The following is a 24,032-nucleotide window of genomic DNA, read 5'->3' on the forward strand; positions in this document are numbered from 1 at the left end:
CGTGAAGTAGAAGTTTAAAAGCAGGTTGTGTTGTTAAGAGCAGAGATGTTTCTTATTTAACCCTGGTGTCGCCCTGCGGGTCCATATTGACCCGTTTTAAAGTTTGAAAATGTGGAAAAAATATATTTTCACAGTGAAACTTCTGATGTTCACATTTTCAACATTTTTGGGAAATCTTTGAACATTTTTTGGTGGTAAAAAAATGTTTAAAAAAATGTTTCTTAAGAACATTCACAAAAAATCAACCAAAATCCAGCGAAATTCGCTGGATTTTGGTTGATTTTTATGTGAATGTTCTTAAAGAAAATATTACAAATTTTACTGATATATATGGAATCACTTTAGATATTTTTAGGATTTTTTTTTAAAGATTTTTACTCATTTTTTGAAGATATTTACAAGAATTTTCTTGCAAAATTTGAGGGATTTTTTTTTTTAAATAAAACTTTTAAGGGAAACGTTTAAGGAATTATTGGAATTTTCTTCCTGAAGGTTTTGCAAATTTTCAGAAATTTGTGGAATTTTTTTGCTGAATTTTTGGATTTTTTTCAGACAAGGAAACGATATTTTGGTGCCCGTAAATGAAGACAACAGGAGGGTTAAAACTCTAATGTTTGGCCCTTTATTCCCCACATGTGATGTGATGTGTTCTTGTCATTTTTTATGCGCTTTTCCCCCCTCAAATGTAGTGTAAGTCACCATAAGCCAAGAAACTGAATGTGTCCATCGCTGGTTGCGCGTCTCAGAGGGGGAGAGCTGGTGGGGGGGAGGCAGGGATCTGGAAGGGGGGGGGGGGGGGGGGGCTGTCACAGAGCGCACAGACCAGCAGACACTCGGAGACCCTTCAGTCCCTTCAGTCCGTCAGAAACGCAGCGTCGCTCCGCGCGTAAAAACATTGGAGGAGGACCGACAGAAACCGAAGCTTTTTTCTCCCCTTTTTTTCTTGTCCTCTTTTCGCTGCCTGGAGAAAAGTGCCGCTGAAATTAAAGTTGAAAGAATCGCAGGACAGAGAGGGAAAGAGTTGGACGTAAATCTTCGCTGTGAGGACTTCATCCCGGTGGGTTCCGATAAACGGCTGATTCCAGCTCCATTGCTTTAATTGCGTTAATTGGTTCTGTGATTGCCATGTGTTCTCTCAGCTCTGAGGCTTTGGACTGTTTTTTCTTCGCCTGAAGTGAGGAGAACTTGTGCGCTCCTGCTGCTCTCCGTTTGTAAAAATGGAATAAGTCGTAGTTCTGGGGTTACATTCTGAGCTCTGAGTTGAGTAACTGTTGCTTATTTAGAAGATTTAAGTTGTGTTTTTCCAATTTGCTGCCTTAAAGTGTTTTAATTTGTATCCTCTTAAATTTCGAGTTTTGGCTGCTTAACTTTTTTTTAAAAAGGTTGAAAAAGGTGCATTAGTGGGCCCAAAGTTTTTATTTTTCTCTTTTCCAGCATTAATTACAGTCTCTTTTATTGTAATAAATGAACGTTTTACAGAAAGAAATGTCCAGTTAGGGTCCCCTAAAACTTTATCGTCTTGTTTTAATTATTTTTGTATGTTTCTGTGCACATTTTGCATTTTATCATTTAAGAACAGTTATGAAACTTCTATTCCAGGAAGCTTTTTCTGCTTAAACAGACCAACCACCGTTTTTATTTAACTGGACACGATTGACATAATTTACACTTCATTGATTTACTGGAACAATCAATTCATTACAGCAAAAAGAAAACAGGAATCCTCCCATTTTTTTCCTGTGATTTCCTCCTCATCGAATCGCTCAGACCTCACTATTAAATTTCTCTTTTGCAGGCTCCGGCTACGTGTGTGTTTTATTGGCAATTTATTCTGTCGTAATTATTTACAGGCACAGTAGGCCTCCTAAGAGCCTTTTCTGTTGAAATTAGTCCAAAGCTGTAATTGTAAAAATGCATTTTCCAGAGCTAAACTGGGTGTGTTTGACTCTGAAGAGATGGAGATTTTTCCTGTAGCCTTAAATGATTTTCTGTTTTTCAGCCTGAATCAAACTAAAGAATGTTTGGTTTGTGTTGCTGCTGCAGCTCAACCCTCTCCTCTTTCTTCAGGTCCACCGGTCAGGAGGTGAATGGACCTCCACCGCCCCTTTAAGATGGACAGCCCCTCCTACCTGCCGGCTCCCCTGGCCTCCCCCGCCCTCATGGTGCTGGCGTCCACCGCGGAGGCCGGCCGAGACGCCTCTGTCCCCTGCCAGGCTCCGCGGCCCTTCGGCGTCCCCGCCTCCGTGGAGAAGGACCTCCACCTGCCCTTCCCCTCGGCCTCCTACACCTTCACCTCCATGTACCAGCGCCAGGGCCCCGTGTCGGGCTCCTTCCCGGCCCGAGACTTCCCGGCCTCCCTGCTCCACCTGCACCCCCAGTTCACCCCTCCCAACCTGGACTGCTCCACGCTGGGCATGATCAACCACAGCGGCGTGGGCGCCTTCCGGCCCTTCTCCTCCCCACAGGAGGAGAGGGAGTCTGGGGGCTACCAGTCGGCCTTCACCCCCGCCAAGAGGCTGAGGAGCTGCTTCCCGGACGTGGAGGGGAAGGAGTTTGACTTCGGCTCCCTGAAAGCCGTGGAGGACTCGGGCAGGAAGCTGTTCTCCATGTCCGGCCTGCTGTCTGATGGCGAGGCTTCGTCGAGTCCGGAGGAGCGTAAAGATCACAGTGAGTACACACTCGACTCACACCGACACTCTGACGTGGTTTTCCATGCTCACATGTTTAAAGTGCGCTGAGCTGGAAGCATCAAAGCGGCGTCCAGTGAGACGAATGTCCTCCACAGCTGCATCGGCCACAGGTGATGAGTTGAAAGGAGCTGAAAATATTCCCCCTTAATCACTCTTTATGGTCTGGTTGGGTGTTTACAGCAGCTGGCTGACTTTGACTCAGATAGATGGAATAGTGTCACTTATTCAGCTTAGTGATCATTAGCACCATATGACCATTAGCCTGTTGAAGTCAGACTTTTTCTCACCGGCACAGTAACACAAACACACGGCAGCGTATGGAGGGCTGACAGGAGGAGTGAGTCGGAACGAGTGACACCCTGTCAGAGATAACGAGGTGGCAGAGATAGAGAGGAAGGGATGGAGGAGGATTCGGAGAGAGAGACGCCGTGATGCCTCAGCCGGCAACAACCCTCAGCTCAACATGGCCGCCCACACCAGCGTCTGATTTGTTGACAAATGAGTGGGAGAGGTGTCAGTCAGAGAGACGCTCCTCATTACTCCCGGGGATAATTGCCCAACGACGCGGGGGCACAACACTCGCCTCGCAGGGGGAGGGGGGGGAGTCAGGGAGGCGATGCTAGGCATGATGGGAAATCAAACCCCCTCAGCGGCGGTCGCTGAGGGGAGCGCTGACAGATGAAAGGGAGGAAAGGGAGGAAGAGGAAGACAGAGAGAGGAAAGAGAGCACCCAAAGGCTCGGCAGATCAGAGGGGGACACCATCGAAAATAATGACAATGAGAAGGGGGGAGACGGGGAAGGCAGGAGGGGAGACGCCGACACCGGCTCTCATACATACCACCTAAAGCAAACTTTCATCCCACACATGAAGGGCGGCAGCGGGGACGAGTTGTCTTAAGAAAAGTTTGGATTGTGTCCCTATGCATATGTGTGTGTCTTTGTTGAAAGTTGCTGGTTTGTCGCTGGTTGGGGCTGAGTGACAGGGCCAGGGAGGCGGCGAGGAATCTCGATATGGAATTTTAATAAGGACAGGAAAAGCAGAACTGGCAGCCGGCTGCTGGTGGTAGAGGTGTGTCTGTCTGACAGCGTTCCTCTGTGCTGCTCACCTCCTGATTTTGGGAATCTCATTTGGGGAATGTTGACAAGGACAAAAGAGGGAGGAAGAGAACATGGGGAGCATCTCTCCTCCAAAAAGAAAAAAAAAGGAGGAAAAATGGATTCATGCACATTGGAAGCTGCTTTTCCAGCTTTATCCAATTTAGATTGGAGCTCAGGCAAACTAAGAGCTTTAATGCAATTGAGCTCCCGGCACTTTTCTAAGTCTGACATCCACTTGTTCCTCTTGACTGGGCAACAGACAGTCACTTCAGGACCAGAAGTCTTAAGTGTTAAGCTTGAAATCTTCTTTGGGCGGGAGAGTGTCGACTGCAGCGGCAAATTCTCACTGAAGTGCACCAAAAAATCCCACTTTTATTCTTTGAAAGTTTTCTTCATTAGTGAAATGACGACGTGTGTGAGCGCCGTTAGCTTCTGCTGCCACGCCGAGGCCACACAAGATTCATCAAGGGTCATTTAATGTGATGCATGTCTTGGAGAAACACTTTGCTTTTCACCTTCTGAGAACATCAACAGTCATTTTCTTGAATTTCTCACCAAATGACTGGAGAGTTCTGCAGGAGATCTGGTTCCTCTCAAACAGTCCAGACAACAAGCAAACTTCATTTAGCGTCTTCCTTCTCCTCGCAGACTCGCCTCTGTTTTATCAGGGAAGTCTGAGGCTCTGACAGCTGTTCAAACAGATGTCTTCACTGCAGCGACTCATGCTGATTTTCCTCAGGGAGACGCTGGAACTAAAACGCTCCTTTACCAGAAACCTGGAGGAGCAGAGTGGCAAAAACACCAAAACACACCACGGCCAGGAGCTGCGTGTGTGTGTGTGTGTGTGTGTGTGTGTGTGTGTGTGTGTGTGTGTGTGTGTATGTGTGTGAGCTGTGATAACTGGAGCCAGATGTTTGAGATGCAGCACTTCAGATGTTCTAGCGGTGGATGTTTGCTATCAGAGACCTGAGGAGATCCAAACAGAAATACTGAACCGCTTATTTAACTTTTAGAATCTTTAACTTTCTCCCCTATACAACCTCCTTTTCTTCTTAGAATAGAATAGAACATCCTTTATTCGTCCCACAAGGGCAAAAGTGACAGCTATTAATAAAAGAGGTGAGGTTTACACACTATATATAATATATAAATAAGGAAGACAGAAGAACACAAAGATACTAAAAGCTCAGTTTTAAGAGTATTTCCATGAATTAACTGCGTTTGTCTGCTTCACGGTTCTGATATTTACAAGCACTGCTTTCTCACAAATGCAAGTAAACTTGCTTGCATGCGCCTATATGATCTGAAACATATTGAAAATGGGATAAAAAAGTGATTTCATGTTACAGATTACAGCATTTAGCAAATGCCAGCTGAGTGACGCCTACTTCAGCAGTGCCTTGAACCCAAAAAACACAATTTTTATGAATGTTTTCACAGCAACATATATCAAAACCACTGAAAGTGCATTATTACGCCTATAAATGTAAACGTTGTGTTATGTTTGCTTTTCTGTGGGGCTTTTTTGCTTTAATTTTGGCTTTTTGTAGCTTCATGAAAGGTCAGTGCTAGTTTTTTGACATCATTTTGAAAATTGCGCGAATGATGCAGCTATTATTCATTAGTGTGCAAAATTTAAAAGGTTAAATGCTTCCTGCAAGCATTCAATCCAACTACAAATAATCAGGATGAATTTAAGCACAACAGAATCAGATAAGAAGAGACTCCACATTTTCACCTGAGCGAAAAGAAATCCTGGAGGAAGTTAATAGTGGGGAAACATTTAAGCATAACACACTGAGGCTTGGTTATTCATGGGCTGTTAGCGCTCCATTGCAGCTGGAACAGAATCAATATTACACAGATTCATCTTAGTTTGGCACTTGAAGCTTGTTCCAGACGCAGCTCCATCAGTTTGTTGTGTTTAAACTGATTTTTAGGATGTTTCTGAACTGAATTAAAGAACAAACCTGAGATGTTTCATATCACAGGTTGCAGTCTTGCATCATTAAATCATGAAAATCAGCAAAGTTTTCCCCATGTTTGTGCATATTTTTGCATTTGCGTGTGTAAAAGGTGTTCTATTTTCATGCCTCGTGCACGCTCAGCGCTGTGGCTGATCTGATAAGGTGTGTTTTGTGCAGCTTGTGGTTGACGGCTGCTCGTATTGAGTGGAGCTTCCTGTTGAAAGACGTCGTGTTTACATCCTCAGACCGCAGCAGATCGATAGCAGCCACTCGATACTCATGCATACACATCTACTATCTGCTGCTGCTGTTATTCCCAGCGTGCACGCACCTATCAGGCATGTGCACGCCACGTATCAGCGGCCACGCTCACCTGACGCCTGGATTCTTATTGATTTATTTGCTGTGGTTTCGTGTTTGCGCGGTCCGTCACAAACAAAGTTTACTGAGAAACTGTCGTATTGTGGCAATATTAAGGTGTGAACACGAACAGGGCGACTAGAGGTCTAACGCTCGTGTCGTCCTGCAGGTCAAAATTGACCCGCTTTAAAGTTTGAAAATGTGGGAAAAAAAATGTGTATTTTCACAGTGAAACTTCTGATGTCCACATTTTCAACATTTTTGGGAAATCTTTGAACATTTTTTGGTGGAAAAAAAGAAATGTTAAAAATGTTTCTTAAGAGCATTCACATAAAAATGTGAATGTTCTTAAGAAAATATTAAAAGTTTTACTGATATATATGGAATCACTTTAGATATTTTTAGGATTTTTTGGGAAGATTTTTACAATTTTTTGAAAATATTTACAAGAATTTTCTTGCCAAATTTGGGGGATTTTTTTTTTTTAAATAAAACTTTTCAGGGAAACTTTTAAGGAATTATTGGAATTTTCTTCCTGAAGGTTTAACAAATTTTCAGAAATTTGGGGAATTTTTTTGCTAAATTTTGGGATTTTTTTCAGACAAGGAAACCTTTTGGTGCCCATAAATGAAGACAACAGGAGGAATAAGAGAAAAAAATACTTTGTGGGCAGATTTGGGACCAAAACGTTGTGAAAAAATCCATACTGGTGCTATTTAAGGAATGCAAAAGTCCAAATCTAAGCTTGTGATTGTGAGCTGAAGGCAGATAAAGTGTCTGCTCTGGTTGTTCCTGATGTTCAGCGCTCTGGGAGGAGGCGTTAGAATATTAAAGGAGCTGTTTGATGTTCCACTGTTCCCTCCTGTTGTGATGCTAGTTTGTTCTCCTAATGTTCTCCAAGTTAAAGAGGCTTTCATCCTGGCAGGAGGGGAGAGTCTTCTCAGCTTTTTCTTCTTTTTATCGTTGTTTTACATTTACATGTGGACTGTGTGGTCCTGCGTGTGCTCCTGAACACGGACCACACGCCTTGTAGAGACACGTGGGATTTCTACCAGTCTGGCAGCAGCTTTTACACAAGGCAGGGAGATGTGTGTGTGTGTGTGTGTGTGTGTGTGTGTGTGTGTGTGTGTGTTGGCGGAGTGTTTCTGTGGCGACCATCGACACCTGTTTAAGACAGGGGTGTCCAACATGAGGCTTGTGGTCCAAAAGCGGTCCTCCAGAGGGTCCAATCCGGTCCTCAAAGTGTAAAAATTCCAGACAAGACATTAACTGCAGATTGTAAATTAGTAAAACTGTAAGTTTAAAATCATTTTTAGACCATGACAAGTTGTTTTGATCATAAAGTAAAATATTAGATTGATCATTGTTCTTTTGTCATTTTGTGTCTCATTTTGTAATATTTTGTCTTGTTTTTGTTGGTTTTTTGTCCTTTTTTGCCTGACTTTTGTCATTTTGATCATAAAGTAAAATCCTCTATGGTTCAGTTCCAGATAGCTATGACTAAATGTTTTGTTCCTGTGTAGATCTGCTGTGATCTGTAAATTGGAAATGATAAACTGAGGCTGAAAGTTGGTGAAACTAAATTTATTTTTCTTAATAAATATCAGGCTGTTCATGATGTTTTGTTAAAAGATAATTCCTTACATGTGAACATTTTTGACACTAAAGCAAAGGGGAACATGTGGCGTTGTGGTTGTTTGTAGGTTATTTTGCTGTGGTTTTACTGGTCTGGCCCACTGGAGATCAGACTGGGAACTGAACTAAGACCAGTTTGACTCCTGATGTTCTGCTGCTGAAACACGAGTCATAAGATTTCAGTCGCTGTGACTCCCGCTATGGTCGGATGCGGGAGGAGAGGGAAGGTTGTAATGAGAGCAGGGCTCAGGGTGGTTAAAACAAACGCTCTGTTTCTACAGAGGACATCTTCCCTTCTTCTCCTCCTCTTCCATTTCCCCTTTTCTACTTTTCTCTCCGTGCACCTGATCGACCTGCATCATGGTCGCCTCTGATCTCACATCAAAGACCTGCATACATGTGTGTCCATCTGGAGAATGACCGCAAGCCTTTTCTATGCACACACACGCACGCACGCACGCACGCACGCACGCACGCACGCACGCACGCACGCACGCACGCACGCACGCACACACACACATCCTCCGCTGTGTCCCCGGAGTCTAACAAATCAGTCAGGCAGATATGGAGGGCAGGAAGGCCAAACTCTGGGGTTAAACTGCTGCCAAGGAGGCAGACAGCGAGAACACAGCGATCTGCACACATTTATATAGATAGAATATAATATACGGTGTGTGTGTGTGTGTGTGTGTGTGTGTGTGTGTGTGTGTGTGTGTGTCTGGTGTCGCACACAGCCTCATTACCGCATGTCAGTGGTGCTTGTTGCTGTGGAGGAGCTTGTCGCAGACACACCAGGCGTGATGGTTTCACATCCCGAACACGCGAAGCCTCGGAGGCAGCCCATAATCAAATGTGCCACTTTTTGTGTCGTTTAAATAAAAAAGTGAATAAAACGAAGACGTCTTCAGGGAGTTGCAACGTGTCATTCAACAGTTTAGAGGGAGCAGAATGGTGCATTTCTACACAGAAAGTGGTGCAAACGTTTTCCTTTTTTACGACGCTGCGCTCAATATCATTTGAATTTATTCAGTGAAGAAACGGACGTGTCTCTGCTGCTTTTGAAATGTACATTAACTGCACTTAATTAGCTCAAAAGCATGTTATTAGCTGTGAAAGTGTAAAACTAGCTGAATTATTTAGCTGAACTTGAGAAAACAAGTTCAGTAAACTTGAGATTTTACATTGAAACGTTGACAGTTGTTGCAGAAAGACTTTCCTTGATATTTTTTCAGTTTAAGTAAGTTTTACTTTAAAAGATTATAAGTTTTTATAAGTTTAACAAATTCTTCTTCATTTAACTTTGAGAACTGAGATCCGCAGTTGTTAAAGCCATTTTTGTGCTAAAAGTGTACAAAAATTTCAGTACAAAGACAATGTGTGATGTTGTTCCGGGTTATTGTGAAGTAAATGTTAAACCTACAGGTGTAAAAACTGAATTCAAAACTAAACTTTGTCATAGTTTTGATTCCTAAGAAAAGAAACCACCTTAACATATGTTAAAAACAAGTTTCCACTGTGTCTGTTCTCTCAAACTGCTTTTTTCTTATAAACTTAATAAGGTAAAGAGTAAAGTTTCATCTGTTTATTCATTTATTAAACTTCTAAATTTAGGTTGAAATGCCTCAAGTCATATGAACTCATATTTTTAGGTTTTAAAGCAGCTAGACATGAGCAAAATTCAGATTTGTGCATAAAGTAAACCAGAAAATAAGCGTTGATTTGACTAAATTCCTGAACCCTACAGAGCCCAGCGTAGCGCCGGCGCTATGATTCATATTCATGTTTGATTGGTGGTAGATTTGACACCAGATCAGACAGATCGATCATTCCCTTTGCAGATTAAATCTAGGGAGTTCCACTAACATTTCACACATCCACCGGGTCTCAGAGAGCTTTTTTGTTTGTAAAAATACACAATAAAGGGCACCTAACAAAAGTCTTTATCAGCGAGACCAGGGGATGTTATGCAACTTTTTTACAAATTTGAGGGATACAGCTATGCTATTTCTGTGTTTTGAAATATGTTTTTTAAAGGTGTATTGCACTTTTAGGCATTTTTTTGAAGTAGTTAAGACATAAGTTAATACATATTATTACAATTTAGGATATAAGGGTTATATTGATGTAAAGCAAATAAAAATACTCCCAAAAAAAGGCACTACAGCATGTAAAAATGTAGGAACATGTCCTGGTGGACTGGCACAAAGGGTTAATGAGTAACTTTCAGTGTCAGGGTTTCAGAGCTGAGAATCACATCAGTCAGCAAAGGGAGCAGCTTCTGTACAGAAACTGGGGTTTGTACGACCACGCGACGTTCAAACGCTCAGGAAACACGACGCATTACTCACACATGCATCCTAAACGCCCTCCCAGCGCTGCTCAACTGTTCGGCTCCTTCTTCCTCACAGGTCAGAGTTTTCCGGGTGTGACCTCTCACCCCGCCGGGCCTAAACACTCCCCCAGCTCTCCTCAGAGAATAGCTCTGGCCGTAAATCACAGCTCTGATAATTGGTAGGAAAACAGCGGTCCGGCAGTATATAACCTTTTACATGTCGTCTCAGCTCTTTACTATGGTGCTAATGAGCAGCAGTGGGTCTGTGGGGGGGGGGGGGGGGGGTCACCTCAGCAAAACACACAGAAATACATAAAGACAGGAACCCACCTAACTGGAGGGCAGGAAGGGCTCAGAGTGGAGGATATGCGCGTATGCAAACACATGAAGATACAGCCAGCAGCAGCCCAGCGGTGTCCGTTAACATGGAGATGGAGCTGATTGTCCCCAAAGACCACACAGGCGGCAGCGACTCTTTACACATCCTATTGTCTCAGTCATGACCCTATTAGTGCTGTTACCAATCAATCACTGAATGATTATGCATGGACTGTTTCCATGCAAACGGCTCCATTCTGGCACACGGAGAGCTTTTTCTGCTGCAGCTTCACCTTAAATAACACCTGTCAGATTAAAATCAGCTGCAGAGCCGGTGGAGGGAGATCAGCAGCCGAGTTTCCAAAGCAGCTTGGAGAATTGTTTTTCTGAAACAAATGGAGTTATGTCTCTATTAGAGGAAAAATGGCTCAATATTGACTTTGGTTTCCCTTGCAGAAGATGAAAGTGTCACTTGGGAACATGTTTAGTTCTGTTAACCCTTAGAAGCAGTGACTGGACCCTACTCTCTTCTAAAAGTGGGTCCCGTTTAAGAATCAATGTGTTTTTATGCCATGTTTGTCAGTTTGGTTTAGAATAATCATTTGTATTATTGTCTGTATTATATTTTTATCCACACGAGAATGATTTCATGTTTGAAATCTTTTTATTTTTCACTTTGTAACAGATTTTGAAATCTATTTTGAATTGAAAAGGAAGAATATTACACAGAGCAGCAATAGAAGAATGTCAATCTCCATTTTATTGACATTTTTCCATTCTTTTCCTCCATGTTTGCATCACCTCTTGTATGATATCATTTTATCAGTGATAAAGAGCTTAGAGTTGTGATACAAACATTGCCATGTCTTTAAAAGTATAAAAGGTAACTTCGAAATTTAAATGGAACGATATCAAAAACACGTTTTTTGAGGAATAGTGGGAAAATGAAAGAAAGATATTGCAAGAAAAACAACCTCGCCGGGTTATTTTTGACCCACTGATGCATGGAAGGGTGAAGGAAGACATGCATGATAAAAGAAAGGATCCAGGTCTTTAAATCAGAATATCATGCATGTCAGTATAACGCATGTTTTAGCCTGAACTGATTCCAATGCTGCCGCTAAGAGTGAGATTAGAATCTAAACATGCAAGAAAACTACTCAGGAATGTTTTTTATGATGAGGATTTGTAGTGTAAAGCTCTTAAAGAAGATAAAAATGTACTTTATTGATGCTTTTCTGTGGAATTTTGCACACTGAAGCAGTTCAAGAGGACAAAAATAAGAAGCAACAAATACAAATTAAGTAAAATAAAAGACAAAAATAGAATAGAGATGAAATATTATAAAGACACTGTGCTTTTATTTAAATATACAGATATGGCATGATGGATATTTGTACCCATAATTGCAAAACACACACATTGAGTGCAGAAATGTGCTTGAAAAGTTAGAAAAAGTAGATAAATATGACCACACACACATGGATGAGCATTAGATAGTCATACAGTATGAAATCTTTTGTCTAATTTATAAGAATTAATTTTAAAAAATACCATAAGTTTAACATAAAATAAGATAAAACTTTATTCATCCTGAAGGAAATTATTCTGTCAGATGACAGTAAAAGCAATAAGATATAAGTATGATACGTTACTGGAAATAAAATAAAAAGTCAGACAAAGCAAGACTAGAATAGAAAAATAGGAAGTTAAACTGACAGTATTTCTGAGAAAGTGAAGTAATATCACACGTAATAATAAAAATATTACACGTATGAAGCTAAAACATGCCTTAAAAACATCAGTTTTAGTGAAATCTGTGTTGCATGTTGGTCTGATATCACAGTTTTAACTTTACAGATAAACGTAGTCATATTTCTGCGCTGTTTTCCTTCTTCAGCTCACATTTTAGTGTAAAATCTGTCCTCCACTCTGACCCAGTAGCTCGGTAACTGAGAACATTCCTCGGTTCGTGTCCGGCCTTGTTAGCAGCTCAGAGCTCCTGATCTGTCGAGTCGCGGAGATCAAACCTTCGCTGTGACCCGGATGGAAACAACACAGAGGAGATCCAACCCGCCGCCGGCCTCTTCTGTCCTCCGGTGTTTGATGACAGGAGCATCGGAGGGGCGTATCGACGGGAGGCTGCACTGTCCACCACTACACACCACCCTCCACACAAACACTGTCCACCACTACACACCACCCTCCACACAAACACTGTCCACCACTACACACCACCCTCCACACAAACACTGTCCACCACTACACACCACCCTCCACACAAACACTGTCCACCACTACACACCACCCTCCACACAAACACTGTCCACCACTACACACCACCCTCCACACAAACACTGTCCACCACTACACACCACCCTCCACACAAACACTGTCCACCACTACACACCACCCTCCACACAAACACTGTCCACCACTACACACCACCCTCCACACAAACACTGTCCACCACTACACACCACCCTCCACACAAACACTGTCCACCACTACACACCACCCTCCACACAAACACTGTCCACCACTACACACCACCCTCCACACAAACACTGTCCACCACTACACACCACCCTCCACACAAACACTGTCCACCACTACACACCACCCTCCACACAAACACTGTCCACCACTACACACCACCCTCCACACAAACACTGTCCACCACTACACACCACCCTCCACACAAACACTGTCCACCACTACACACCACCCTCCACACAAACACTGTCCACCACTACACACCACCCTCCACACAAACACTGTCCACCACTACACACCACCCTCCACACAAACACTGTCCACCACTACACACCACCCTCCACACAAACACTGTCCACCACTACACACCACCCTCCACACAAACACTGTCCACCACTACACACCACCCTCCACACAAACACTGTCCACCACTACACACCACCCTCCACACAAACACTGTCCACCACTACACACCACCCTCCACACAAACACTGTCCACCACTACACACCACCCTCCACACAAACACTGTCCACCACTACACACCACCCTCCACACAAACACTGTCCACCACTACACACCACCCTCCACACAAACACTGTCCACCACTACACACCACCCTCCACACAAACACTGTCCACCTCATAAAGAGCTGAAAACGTTGCAGACTTGGACCTTTTCCCACCGCATACATCAGCCGTCCAGGTCCGTCCGTCCCAGTTCGCATTAAAACCCAGTTTGTCTTTTCCTCAACGAGACATCAGAGTTGAAGAGGCGAGTCTGTCTGCTGCCGGGAAACCAACACAACAACAGAGACGCACAAACGACAACAACGACATGACAAGAGCTTTTCTTTTACTGCTCACTTTGTCTGCACTGTAGAGCCTCAATGATGCCATAGATCACAGCGCCGAGGCAACGGACAGAATCAGCAGATTCTGCAGGAATAAAACATTGTGAACATCTATTTAGTGCAACAAATTTAAGTCCAACAACCCCGAAACAAACGTTGACTGTTTGGAGTTTCTCGTGTTTAGTTTTTAGTTTTGTTGTGGATGTTTTAGATGTTTGAGTTTTCTCTTTAGATCCTGCTTTCATGCTTCTGCAGGAATCAGAATACAGAAGTAACCTGCAAACACTGAAGAAAACTAGAACGACAAATGGTACAAACCATCAAATGTCTTCTTTTTCCATTTTTAAAAAACTAAACACTGGTTCACTGAACAGACTTCAGCTGGGTCTTTCTGTAAAGTCTGTCATTAGTGCTGAAACTGGCTGCAGCAATACTAATAAAACAGCAACATTTATGCTAGAAAATGAGTTAATGATAATAGAAGAGAGTTAAGTAAGGTGCAGCTTTTAGAACATGAACTCGTATCGTGTGTTGGACTCGGTGGCTGAGAGGAACTTTGAAAATTGATTTTTAATGGAATATCTCCATAGGGGTACAGAGGAACATTTCCAGCAACCATCACTCCTGTGTTCTAATGCTACATTGTGTTAGCTAATGGTGTTGAAAGGCTCATTGATGATTAGAAAACCCTTGTGCAGTTATGTTAGCACATGGAGAAAAGTGGGAGTTTTCATGGGATTGTCTGGATGAGCCCAGACTTTAGAACATCCTCTATTTTCTTCATGTTAAAAACTGTCCACCTACAGCGTTTCCTTCTGTGTTTTATATCCAGTGAGTGACAGATCAGCGTTTCCCATCTCCCTCTCTGCCTTTGTGTCCGTCGCCGGAGATAAGCTGCTCCATCATCTGTATCTTTCCACCGTTTGGAGATAAAACCGTCATCATGTGCAGTGATTGTTTGCTCATCCAGGCAGACACAATAACATCCTTTAGGAAGTGTGACTAACCCAAACAGGGTGGATCGTACCTGCAGCGCTCTGACAGTATCAGATGTTATCGGTTCTTATCGCTAATGATACTCCGCTGATGAGGCCGAAGGAGGCGTCTAGAATGTTCCACAGGTTCCCACCATGTGGGGCCTTCTTTAGGTTTTAAACCCGACATGTTGCCTGAGAGAAAGACAACATTCTGGGGTTCCGTTTGAAGTTTCTCTGCTCACCTGCGCTGCTGAAGTGCATGAGGGACAGGTGTGTTAGAGGATACAGGTGGTGTGTTTTCTGTATTAGAGCAGGACGGTGTGTGTGTTCACAGAAAATCTGTGTTAATTTACACACACGGCTGCAGATGGGAGGGAGTTTTCTGACATTCTTGGTCTTCTGGTGTGTTTTTCTTCTGGATTTCTGCTAAATTGAGATGCTTCTGTCAGTTTTTAAACAAAAACTTCCTTCTAAACTCATTTTGCATGTATAGTTTCTTTAGCTGATCAGCTTTCAAATTTCACCACCTTGGAGCACCTTGAACTATTATTTCGGGGACATTTGCTTTAAATGTGAGACTTTCCCTCCTGCTTTTTCCTTCAGCTTCTCTGACATTTCCTACCTTCTGCTTCTGTCTCTCTTCTTTTGCCATCTGTATTTTTACCATCTTTTTATCTATTTTCTTTAGTTTTCCAACAAAAAAAGCCACACACAGTGAACCCAGAAGAACTCATGCAGTCATGAGTGCAGAGAACAAACGGCAAATCAGAAGAAAAGCACATAAATTAAAAGACTTTGGGGAAAAGTTAGATCCTCTGAGGACTTTTTAATCTTCCTGCAGGAAAGAAACAATGAAATTTTCTCTTAAAAATTTCTGAGCGAACCTGATTCTTTGATGCTAACGGACAGCCAGCTGGTTAGTTACACCTAAAAAAGAGAATTGTTGGAGCAACTTACATGAATTAAGTAAACAAGTTGTACTTAATGAGTTGATTCCTCTTGAATGAGTTGAAGATTCTAGTTTTTCCAAATTTACTTTGCCTGAAAGTAAAATATCAGACCTTATTTTGCCACTAGACTTGGTGTCCTTCTGACAGGAGTTTCGTCGGGGAAAGTTTAGCAGAGTGCCGTTTCTGGTAGACTGGAAATGAATGCTCTAATAACTGCCCCGCGACCTCTCACCTCCATCTGGGAACGTCGTCTGGATCCTCCGAGCCTCGTGCACCTGATGGCAGGAATCCAGTTAATCTGCTGCTTTTCCTTCGCTGCTCTTCAGAGCACTCTGGTTGTTTTAGAAGTACTTAAACTGTGGCGTCGTGTTTGTTTAGGAGCATCAGATTGAAATAGTTTGTGTGTTTGCGATGCTGTTTTTGTCCCTGTCATGCTCTCTGGAGCTTTTTCAGTTCATTTTCTGAGGCACTAAATGATTTCAGGTTCCCCTGCTGCCTTAGAAAACGTGATTTAGCTTCACTTTGACTGATTAATCAGTTCAAAGTCGTCTTATTAGTTGCCAAAGTGTAAAAGTAGCTGAATTTAATTAACTTAACTTGAGAAAACATTTTCAAAATGTTTGGGAATGTTGTTCCTTTGTTAACATGGAACATTTTGAGAACGTTTTATAGAAGAATGTTCTATGTGTTAACAAAGAAGCAAATGTTCCACCTTTAAATAAATCACAACAGGACAGTTTATTAAACGTTCTCTATAAGGAACTGTTGGTGGAAAACCTGCTGTGTTTCCATGAAACGTTGTGAGAATGTTTTATAGAGGAACATGCCCTGAACAACATTAGCAAAACATCTTCAGAACATTTTAGGTTCCCCTGCTGTCTTTCTTTCAAATAATGTATAATAATTCAATTTTTGTTGATTTAAATACAGCAGAGCAGTTTTTTATGGTTGCACGTTGTAGTAAGAATACAGATTTTTGATTGGGGACATTATGGTTTTGGCTTTTATTGGGGGGTTAACATGGAAATTCTTACATTTTCTGGTGTGATTTTTGCAAAAATAGTATCTGTAATATAACAAAACAGGCAAAAAATGTAAAGGCAGAAGGAAAATGTGTAAAATTACAGTATGCAAAGTTGCATTTTGCAGTCCCTAATAGACATTAATTTTTAACAGCAGAGTTTAGTTTTTTCTGATTTCAGTCAAAACGGTGTAATTTTATGGACAAATGTTGTAAAAACAAAATACTGTAAGTAAAAATACAGACTTTTTTATTCTACAGTGGTCTGAACATACAAATGAGACATTTTAATCCCAGTTGATTAGAAATTAGCAAATTGCACATCCTTAAATTAAGCAAACTAGAAAATATAAGTTAATTTTTAGAAAATTTCATGATGTTTTACAGTATACAGATTGCAGTAAAAGCAGAAAAGCAGAGTTTTTCTGTGTTTTGTGATGCTGCTGTAAGAAAATGCCAACAATCCACATCTTCTACTCTGAGAACTTGTCTTCCTGGTGTTTATTGCTGCTGTTTTAGCGTCTCTCCGGCTCTAATTAAACTCCTGAATGAGCTGACAAAGTGTTTGTCTGTGACTGTTTGGAAAAGTCGAGCTCTGGCGTGCGACGGAGCGATCGGCTCATTTTCTCCTTATTAAGCACTAATTGAGAGAAAGAGCAAAAGGGAAATGAAGATGAGCGATGTGATGAGGAGACGGAGGAACAATAACAGGGTATTAATGTGTATTAATCAGCTGATCTGTATTTCTAGATCTAATTAGGCTCTAATGAGGGATTGTGATCTGTCTGTTGGCTTCTTGACGTTTCTCCATCATTATTCATATTTGTAAAGGGTTAAAGCAAACAGAACAGAGATTTTATATATATAAACTACTGGTCAAACGTTTTGGAACAGCCCAGTTTTTCCAGTTTTTTATTGTACATTCTGCATGTTAATATCTCATTGTATTCTGAAATGAAAGCACACAACAAATAAACAAATGAAAAAACAATTTAGAAACCAAAATGTATTCCAAACTTCTGACCCATCAAAGTACCTCCTTTGGCAGATCTAACAGCTGAACACTCATTCTTTTGACAATGAAAATCAAATATTCTTCAGAAAGTTCTTCCAGCTCTGCAGCAGAAGTTCCCATAAATGTGTGGTTCTTGTAGGTTCTTTGCTTTCACTCTTCTGTCCAGTTCATCCAAACCAGCTCCATGGGTTTAAGTCTGGAGACTCCATGTTCTCAACCATCTGGTTCTTTGTTCCTAAGGTGGTTCTACAGAGCTTGGACTGATGTTCTGGGTCATTATCTGCTGTAGAATGAACCCCTGACCAATAGGAACATACCAGAGGGTTCTGCATGGAGCTGCAGAATGCTGTGGTAGCCATTTAGGTTCAGGGTTCCTCTCACTCTGTACAAGAACCGACCCTGGATCCAGCAGAACAGCCCCAGACCATCACACTTCCTCCTCCATGTTGGACAGTTGATGTTCCACACTGAGGAACCATCCTTTCTACTCCTGGACGGCTACAAACATCCTGCTGATGAACCAGAGTTTTCAGATTCTGATCCATCAGTCCATAACACCTTCTTCCAGTCTTCAGTAGTCCATTGGTGGTGTTTCATGGTCCAGGAAGCCTCTTTTTCTGATTTTGACGTCTTAGCAACGGCTTTCTGCTCTTGTCAAACCTGCAGCTCCAAGTCTTCTCTCCACAGTTAAACTTCTTCCTACGACCTCTATGAAGCTGATTGAAGCTGTTGTCCTCTGAGCTCCTATCACCAAGCTGTTGTCTCTCACAAACTGGTCTTCTGGTTCTGTTGTGGCTTTGGGTCTTCCAGACTTCTTCCTGTCAGAGTTTTCTCCAGTTTCTGAGCCTTTTGATGGAGAAGAAAACTGGACTCACTGACACCTGGACTTTCTTCACAATTTCTCTGCATAAAAAACTCCATGTTCAAGTGTTCTGATGGTCTGTCTCTCTTCTATTGTTAACTGCCTTTTCCTCTCCATTTTTATAGCATCTCACTACTTTCTGCAGTACTTCCTGTTCTAATAATGTTCTGGAGGGTTCCACGGTGTGTTCCAACACTACTTTATGCAGACAGAGGGGGTTGGAAGTAATCTAGAACAGTTGGGAACCTGTAGGATTTGGTAGCACCAGCTTTCAAGTCTTGATCAACCTCCATTGCTGCAGAACAGCTTTAGGTTGTTGACCCATTTCTGTTCCCTGAAAAAGGCCTTTTTGTATAATTCTGAAATGTACATTATTGTTCAGTTTTGGGTAACCTGACCTTTTTTAACCTCTGGCAGTTCACCGCTTACATTTGTACCATTTCTAGTTATTCATTGGACTGAACTACTTGAATTTGAAAAAAAAAAAAAAAAAAAAGATAAATTATGTCATTGTAAAACTTTTGACTGGTAGTATATATATGTGTGTGTGTGTGTGTGTGTGTGTGTGTGTGTGTGTGTGTGTGTGTGTGTGTGTGTGTGTATGTGTATAGTTGAATTTACAGCCTCATGCAGGTTTGCTTCATATATAAAAACACAGAAAATAAAACTCAGCTACAATTTATTTATTCCAAAAACATTCTGCAATGTTCTACTAACGTTTTCAGCAAGAAGTTTTCTTTTAGTTCACAGAATGTTCTTCTTAAAGGTAGGATGAGTAAACCTGTTCTAAAAATGCTACCATTGTTCAATCGTTACACATTCTCAAAACTTGTTTCACTGACAACGTTCTTCCTTTGTTATCAGGGAACATTGTGGAAACATTTTTTAGAATAAACAGAACGTTCTATTCTCAAAAGTAGTTAGAACGTCTTGAAAGTGTTTTCCAAATGTTACATTGAGAACATCATTTTTCAGAACATCACCAGAACACTGGAGGAAGAATGTTTCGTCTTTGTTGATATATCACATTACAGGAACGTTTTATAAAGAACTTTCTGTCATCGTAGATCTTGACAGCGTCTCGGAAACTTTTTCAGAATGTTTATTTATGATTCTCTTTCTTTGTTTCCATGGAACATTGTGAGAGTGTTTTTTAGAAAACCATTCTATAACGTGTTCCCTGAATAAGTAAGGCAAAATGTTCTACCTTTAATGTATCACATCATGGGAACGTTACGAAACGTTCTACATATTAAATATTCTGTCTTTAAAGGTCTCAATACCATTTTGAAAACATTTTCCGAATGTTGCATTGAGAACTTTGTTCCTTTGTATCATGGCAGAAATCATAATGATAGGGTTCTATAGAAGAACATTCCATAACGTGTTCCCTCAACAGAAAGGCAAAATGTTCTACCTTAAATGAATCCCGTCAGGAACGTTATAAAATGTTCTGTATAAAAAACGTCCTGTTGTCTGACACAAACACTTTCTGAATGTTAAATTGAGCACATTGTTCTTTTTTAAATAGTTTTTTGCAAAACGTTTTACAGAAGAACGTTCTATAATGCGTTTTGTGAACAACATCCCCAGAACATTCAAGGAACAATGCCCCATCTTTGTTAATATACCTAATATACCATATGACAGGAATGTTTGCTAGTAATTAAATAAGACCTTGATAACATTTTGAAAACCTTTTCTTGAATGTTGGCTGTGAACATTCCTCTTATGTTATCGTAGAACATAATCTGTGTTCCAGAAAACCTCCTCTGAATGTTAAAACATGATATTAACTTTATAAAAACATTACTGGAAAATAAAATATACTTACAGGTTACTCGAACATTTGAGTGGAAGGCTTCCTTTAAAATGAATGAAATGTTTGAATAAAATAATTCCAAAAACACTATTAGAACTTGCAGTGTTGGTGAATGTTCCCTGTCGTTTCAGCATCAGTTTTTGAGCCAGTTTGCTTGAAAAATGTAGGTTTTTAAAGAGTTTTTAGTAGCATCTTTTTGTTTTTCAGCCCGAGCGTGACGTTTTTAGTCCACAAGAGGTGAAATTTGGTGGATTTTTTCATGTTCTACCTGATCATACATGAAAACAGCGATAAAACCCTCTCATGTTCTCCTCAGAATAAACCTGGTGGGTAAACCGATGCCCTGAGGTGCGTTCAGAGACGCTCTGGTCCTGTCAGGATGATACAGTCAGCTGATATCTGTGTTCAGGTGTTCAGGCTTCAGGATGACTGACAGCAAACCGCTGAATCTCTGTCAGATTCTTCCTGATCCAAAGTGACAGCAGCGACTGACAGCAGCAGCAGCAGACGTCCAACACCAGTCCAGATCTGGCGTTTTGTTGCTCCCAGTATGATCTCCAATGCTGTTGTGCAAGTTCTGGATTACAGATCATAAATGGCAAGTTTCACTGCTGTACATCTGCTCTTCTGAGGTCGTTATTTGAGGAATAAATGCTCAGAAGAGACATTTATGGTTCGTATATTTTAGATCCAATCTGAAAAGAAAAAATAGACCTGATTCAAACATTTAGTCATTTTTGTCTTGGCCAGGCTTCCCTTGAAAAAGAGGTCATCAACGGGACCGATCTGGTTAAATAAAGGCAAAATAGGAAAAAAAAATCCTTTTTATCTCAACTTTCCCCTCACATGAACACCTCAACTTATCTCATCTATCGGGTTCTGTAGCGACTCAATAGGTGAGTTCAAACTTTGTTTTATCCACTCAGGTTGTAGATTTAAGTTGATTTTTTTCCATCCAGACAAGTCTCAGCATGCAACATGTTTATTTTTGAGTCTCAAAGGCCTTTAGTGTCTATAATAAAACATGAAAAGCGCAAAAGAAGCCTGCTAGTGTTGTTAAAAAGTTAAAATAGCTGCATATAGGAGGAGGTCAGGGTTGATGGAGGGGCCATAATAATATCTGACTTTACATAAGGACATAGCTGTTTCTTATATTTCTTGTTCCCTCACTCGTTATCAAACTTTAACCACATACTTTTGTAACTCGGAACTCCTTAACCGTGATGTTTTCCCCCCAAAATCTGAGCTTCCTTATCAAACTTTAACTACAACGCCGTCAACTCACCATAAAACATGATCTTAGAACAGCTGTTGATGTCGTCCTGGACTCAGATCACATTATTTGCATGTATTTTGTTGTTTAATTTGGAGGAATTGTTGTCCAGGAGGAATTAAATTTAGACTCTGGATCCAGTTAAATTAAGCAGACCTGTGAAAACGTCTAATTTTCTGTAATTTGTGGAAATAAAGCTGCTTTTTTTTTAAACCTCCTACAATTGGAAATCATCAAATTTAGTGCTGCTGCTGGAGGTCCTTTTCTATTATATCTGTCCCGAAATAAAACAAGACAAAAGACACAAAGCAATCCCCAAAACATAAAATGGAAGAATAAAAAATAAAGTGTCTTCATAGGGAATCCAAAGTAAATCTTTGGATTTTGTTGAGTTTTCATGTATATTTTTGTCAGATCATCAACTTTATTTAGGTTAATCTCCATATTCGATGATGCTGTAGGGTTGAAGCATTAAATATTTATAAATAGATCATGTTATTTACACATATTTTATTGTTTAATTTGGAGGAATTGTTGTCCAGATGTAATTAAATTTGGACTTTATAAAATTTGGATCCTGTTAAATTAAGAAAACCTTTGAAAACCACTAATTTTTAGTATTATTGCAGAAAAATGGTGGCATTTTTAACCTCCTACAGTTGGAAATCATCAAGCTTAGTGCTGCTCCTGGAGGTCTTTTTCTGTTACAACTGTCTCCATATAATACCTAATAAATAGAAATTTATAAAATAAACCAAGACAAAAAACACAAAACAATCCCCAAAAAAGTAAAAATCAAGAATAAAAACCAAAGCTTGCCCATGGAGGATCCAGGGAATCCTTGTATTGATTAGCTTTTCATATGTATTTTTGTAGAACTATAACATTAGTTCTGAAAGACTGCCATAATTCCTGATGCTGTAGGGTTTTAGCCTTGATATTTTATTAGTTCTGTTCCACAATTTTTGTTCCACTTAACAAAAAACTCAGCCTGATTGTGAGTTATAATCAGGTAAAGTAGTATTTTCTAATATTTTTGTGGGATTTTAATCTTTAATTTGTAAAACAGTAAAAGGTAAAATCACCATAAATAACACAAACTCCAATATTTAAACATGTAAAGCCGGTCAGAATCTTTTCTTTACTGGAAAGCACTTTGATTGTTGTCTTAATATAAATAACGGTGACCCGACATGTTTCAGAAGGAAGCTCTTTAATAGACGTGCAGATATTTTCTGTGAAGTGTCGTCTAAGTGGCCTCATATCAGAGCAAACAGCTAAAGACAGTGGTAACTTTCCCCGACTTCCTCCGTCCAATCTGGAAGTGACTCTCAGATCATTGAGCCATGTATCTCAATGAGGAGCAGATTGATTGGTTGGACCGGAGCCGAGGCAGCGTTCGATCTTTGCCCTGCGGTCCGCTGAGCCTCCAGTCTGCTCTCCATCAGCCAGGTGATTGTTCTCAGGCGTGCCGAGCCACGCCCGCCTCCGAGGAACAATCCAGCCGCTAATGGAGGAGACGGAGGACGGGAGGCAGAGATATCCGGAGTTTGTGAGCTGATTGACCCGTGGTCAGAGAGGTGATGTCCATCGATCTGAGCTGCAGGAGGAAAGAGTTTGGGCCTGAGGAGCTTCAGAATGAGTCTATTTGGGCTTTAGGGTTCCTGTCCGTTCCCATCATCTGACCGTACACCACTTCCAGCAGGAAACCTAACACACAGAGCACTACAAAGGCCAGAGGCCAATCAATGTTCTACTAGAGGTTGATACAGATCTTATTAGTCAATGAATGATCATTCACGCTCTAACGAGGCATTGATCTGTGCCGGGGTCAGAGGTTGGCTGATTGTGGTGAGTGTCTTTAATACATAAAACACATTGATTCAGAGTGGGAGGGATATATTCAGGATAGTGGAGTCTGATTGGACAGAGTGGGAGGGACATTCTGAAGGATGCTGGAGTTTGATTGGACAGAGAGAGATGTGAGGTCAGGCGAGGAGAGGAGCCGTCGACTGCTGAATGAAATAATAAAAAGCAGATATCTAGAAGTCAAAGGCAGCTGGATGGGGTTAGTCTGTCCTACACAACAAAAACTCAGCCTTATTAACACTTACATTCAGGTAAAGTAGTATTTTCTAGAATTTTTGCAGAATTCGAATCCTTAATTTGTAAAATAGTCAGGAAATAACACTAACCCCAATATTTACTCTGCCAAGGAACGCAATCGGCATTGATCTGTCTGTCTGTCTGTCTGTCTGTCTGTCAGCAACATTACTCAAAAACAGACTAACAGATTTGGATGAAATTTTCAGGGAAGGTCAGAAATGACACAAGGACCAAGTGATTAGATTCTGGCAGTGATGC

General features: G+C 41.1%; 1 protein-coding gene across 1 annotated transcript in view; it reads left to right on the top strand.

Moving 5' to 3' along the window:
- Positions 1-824: 824 nt before the first annotated feature.
- The window catches only part of rnf220b (ring finger protein 220b), a 45,093-nt gene continuing 21,885 nt past the window's right edge, over positions 825-24,032 (top strand). Inside the window, exons 1-2 of the mRNA XM_055005816.1 lie at positions 825-1,057; positions 2,068-2,667. Of these exons, the coding sequence (XP_054861791.1) occupies positions 2,088-2,667 (580 nt within the window). The 5' untranslated portion in view covers positions 825-1,057; positions 2,068-2,087. The remainder of the gene's footprint in view (positions 1,058-2,067; positions 2,668-24,032) is intronic.

The sequence above is a fragment of the Amphiprion ocellaris genome, chromosome 2 (genome assembly GCF_022539595.1).
Source record: "Amphiprion ocellaris isolate individual 3 ecotype Okinawa chromosome 2, ASM2253959v1, whole genome shotgun sequence".
Classification (NCBI taxonomy): Eukaryota; Metazoa; Chordata; class Actinopteri; family Pomacentridae; genus Amphiprion; species Amphiprion ocellaris.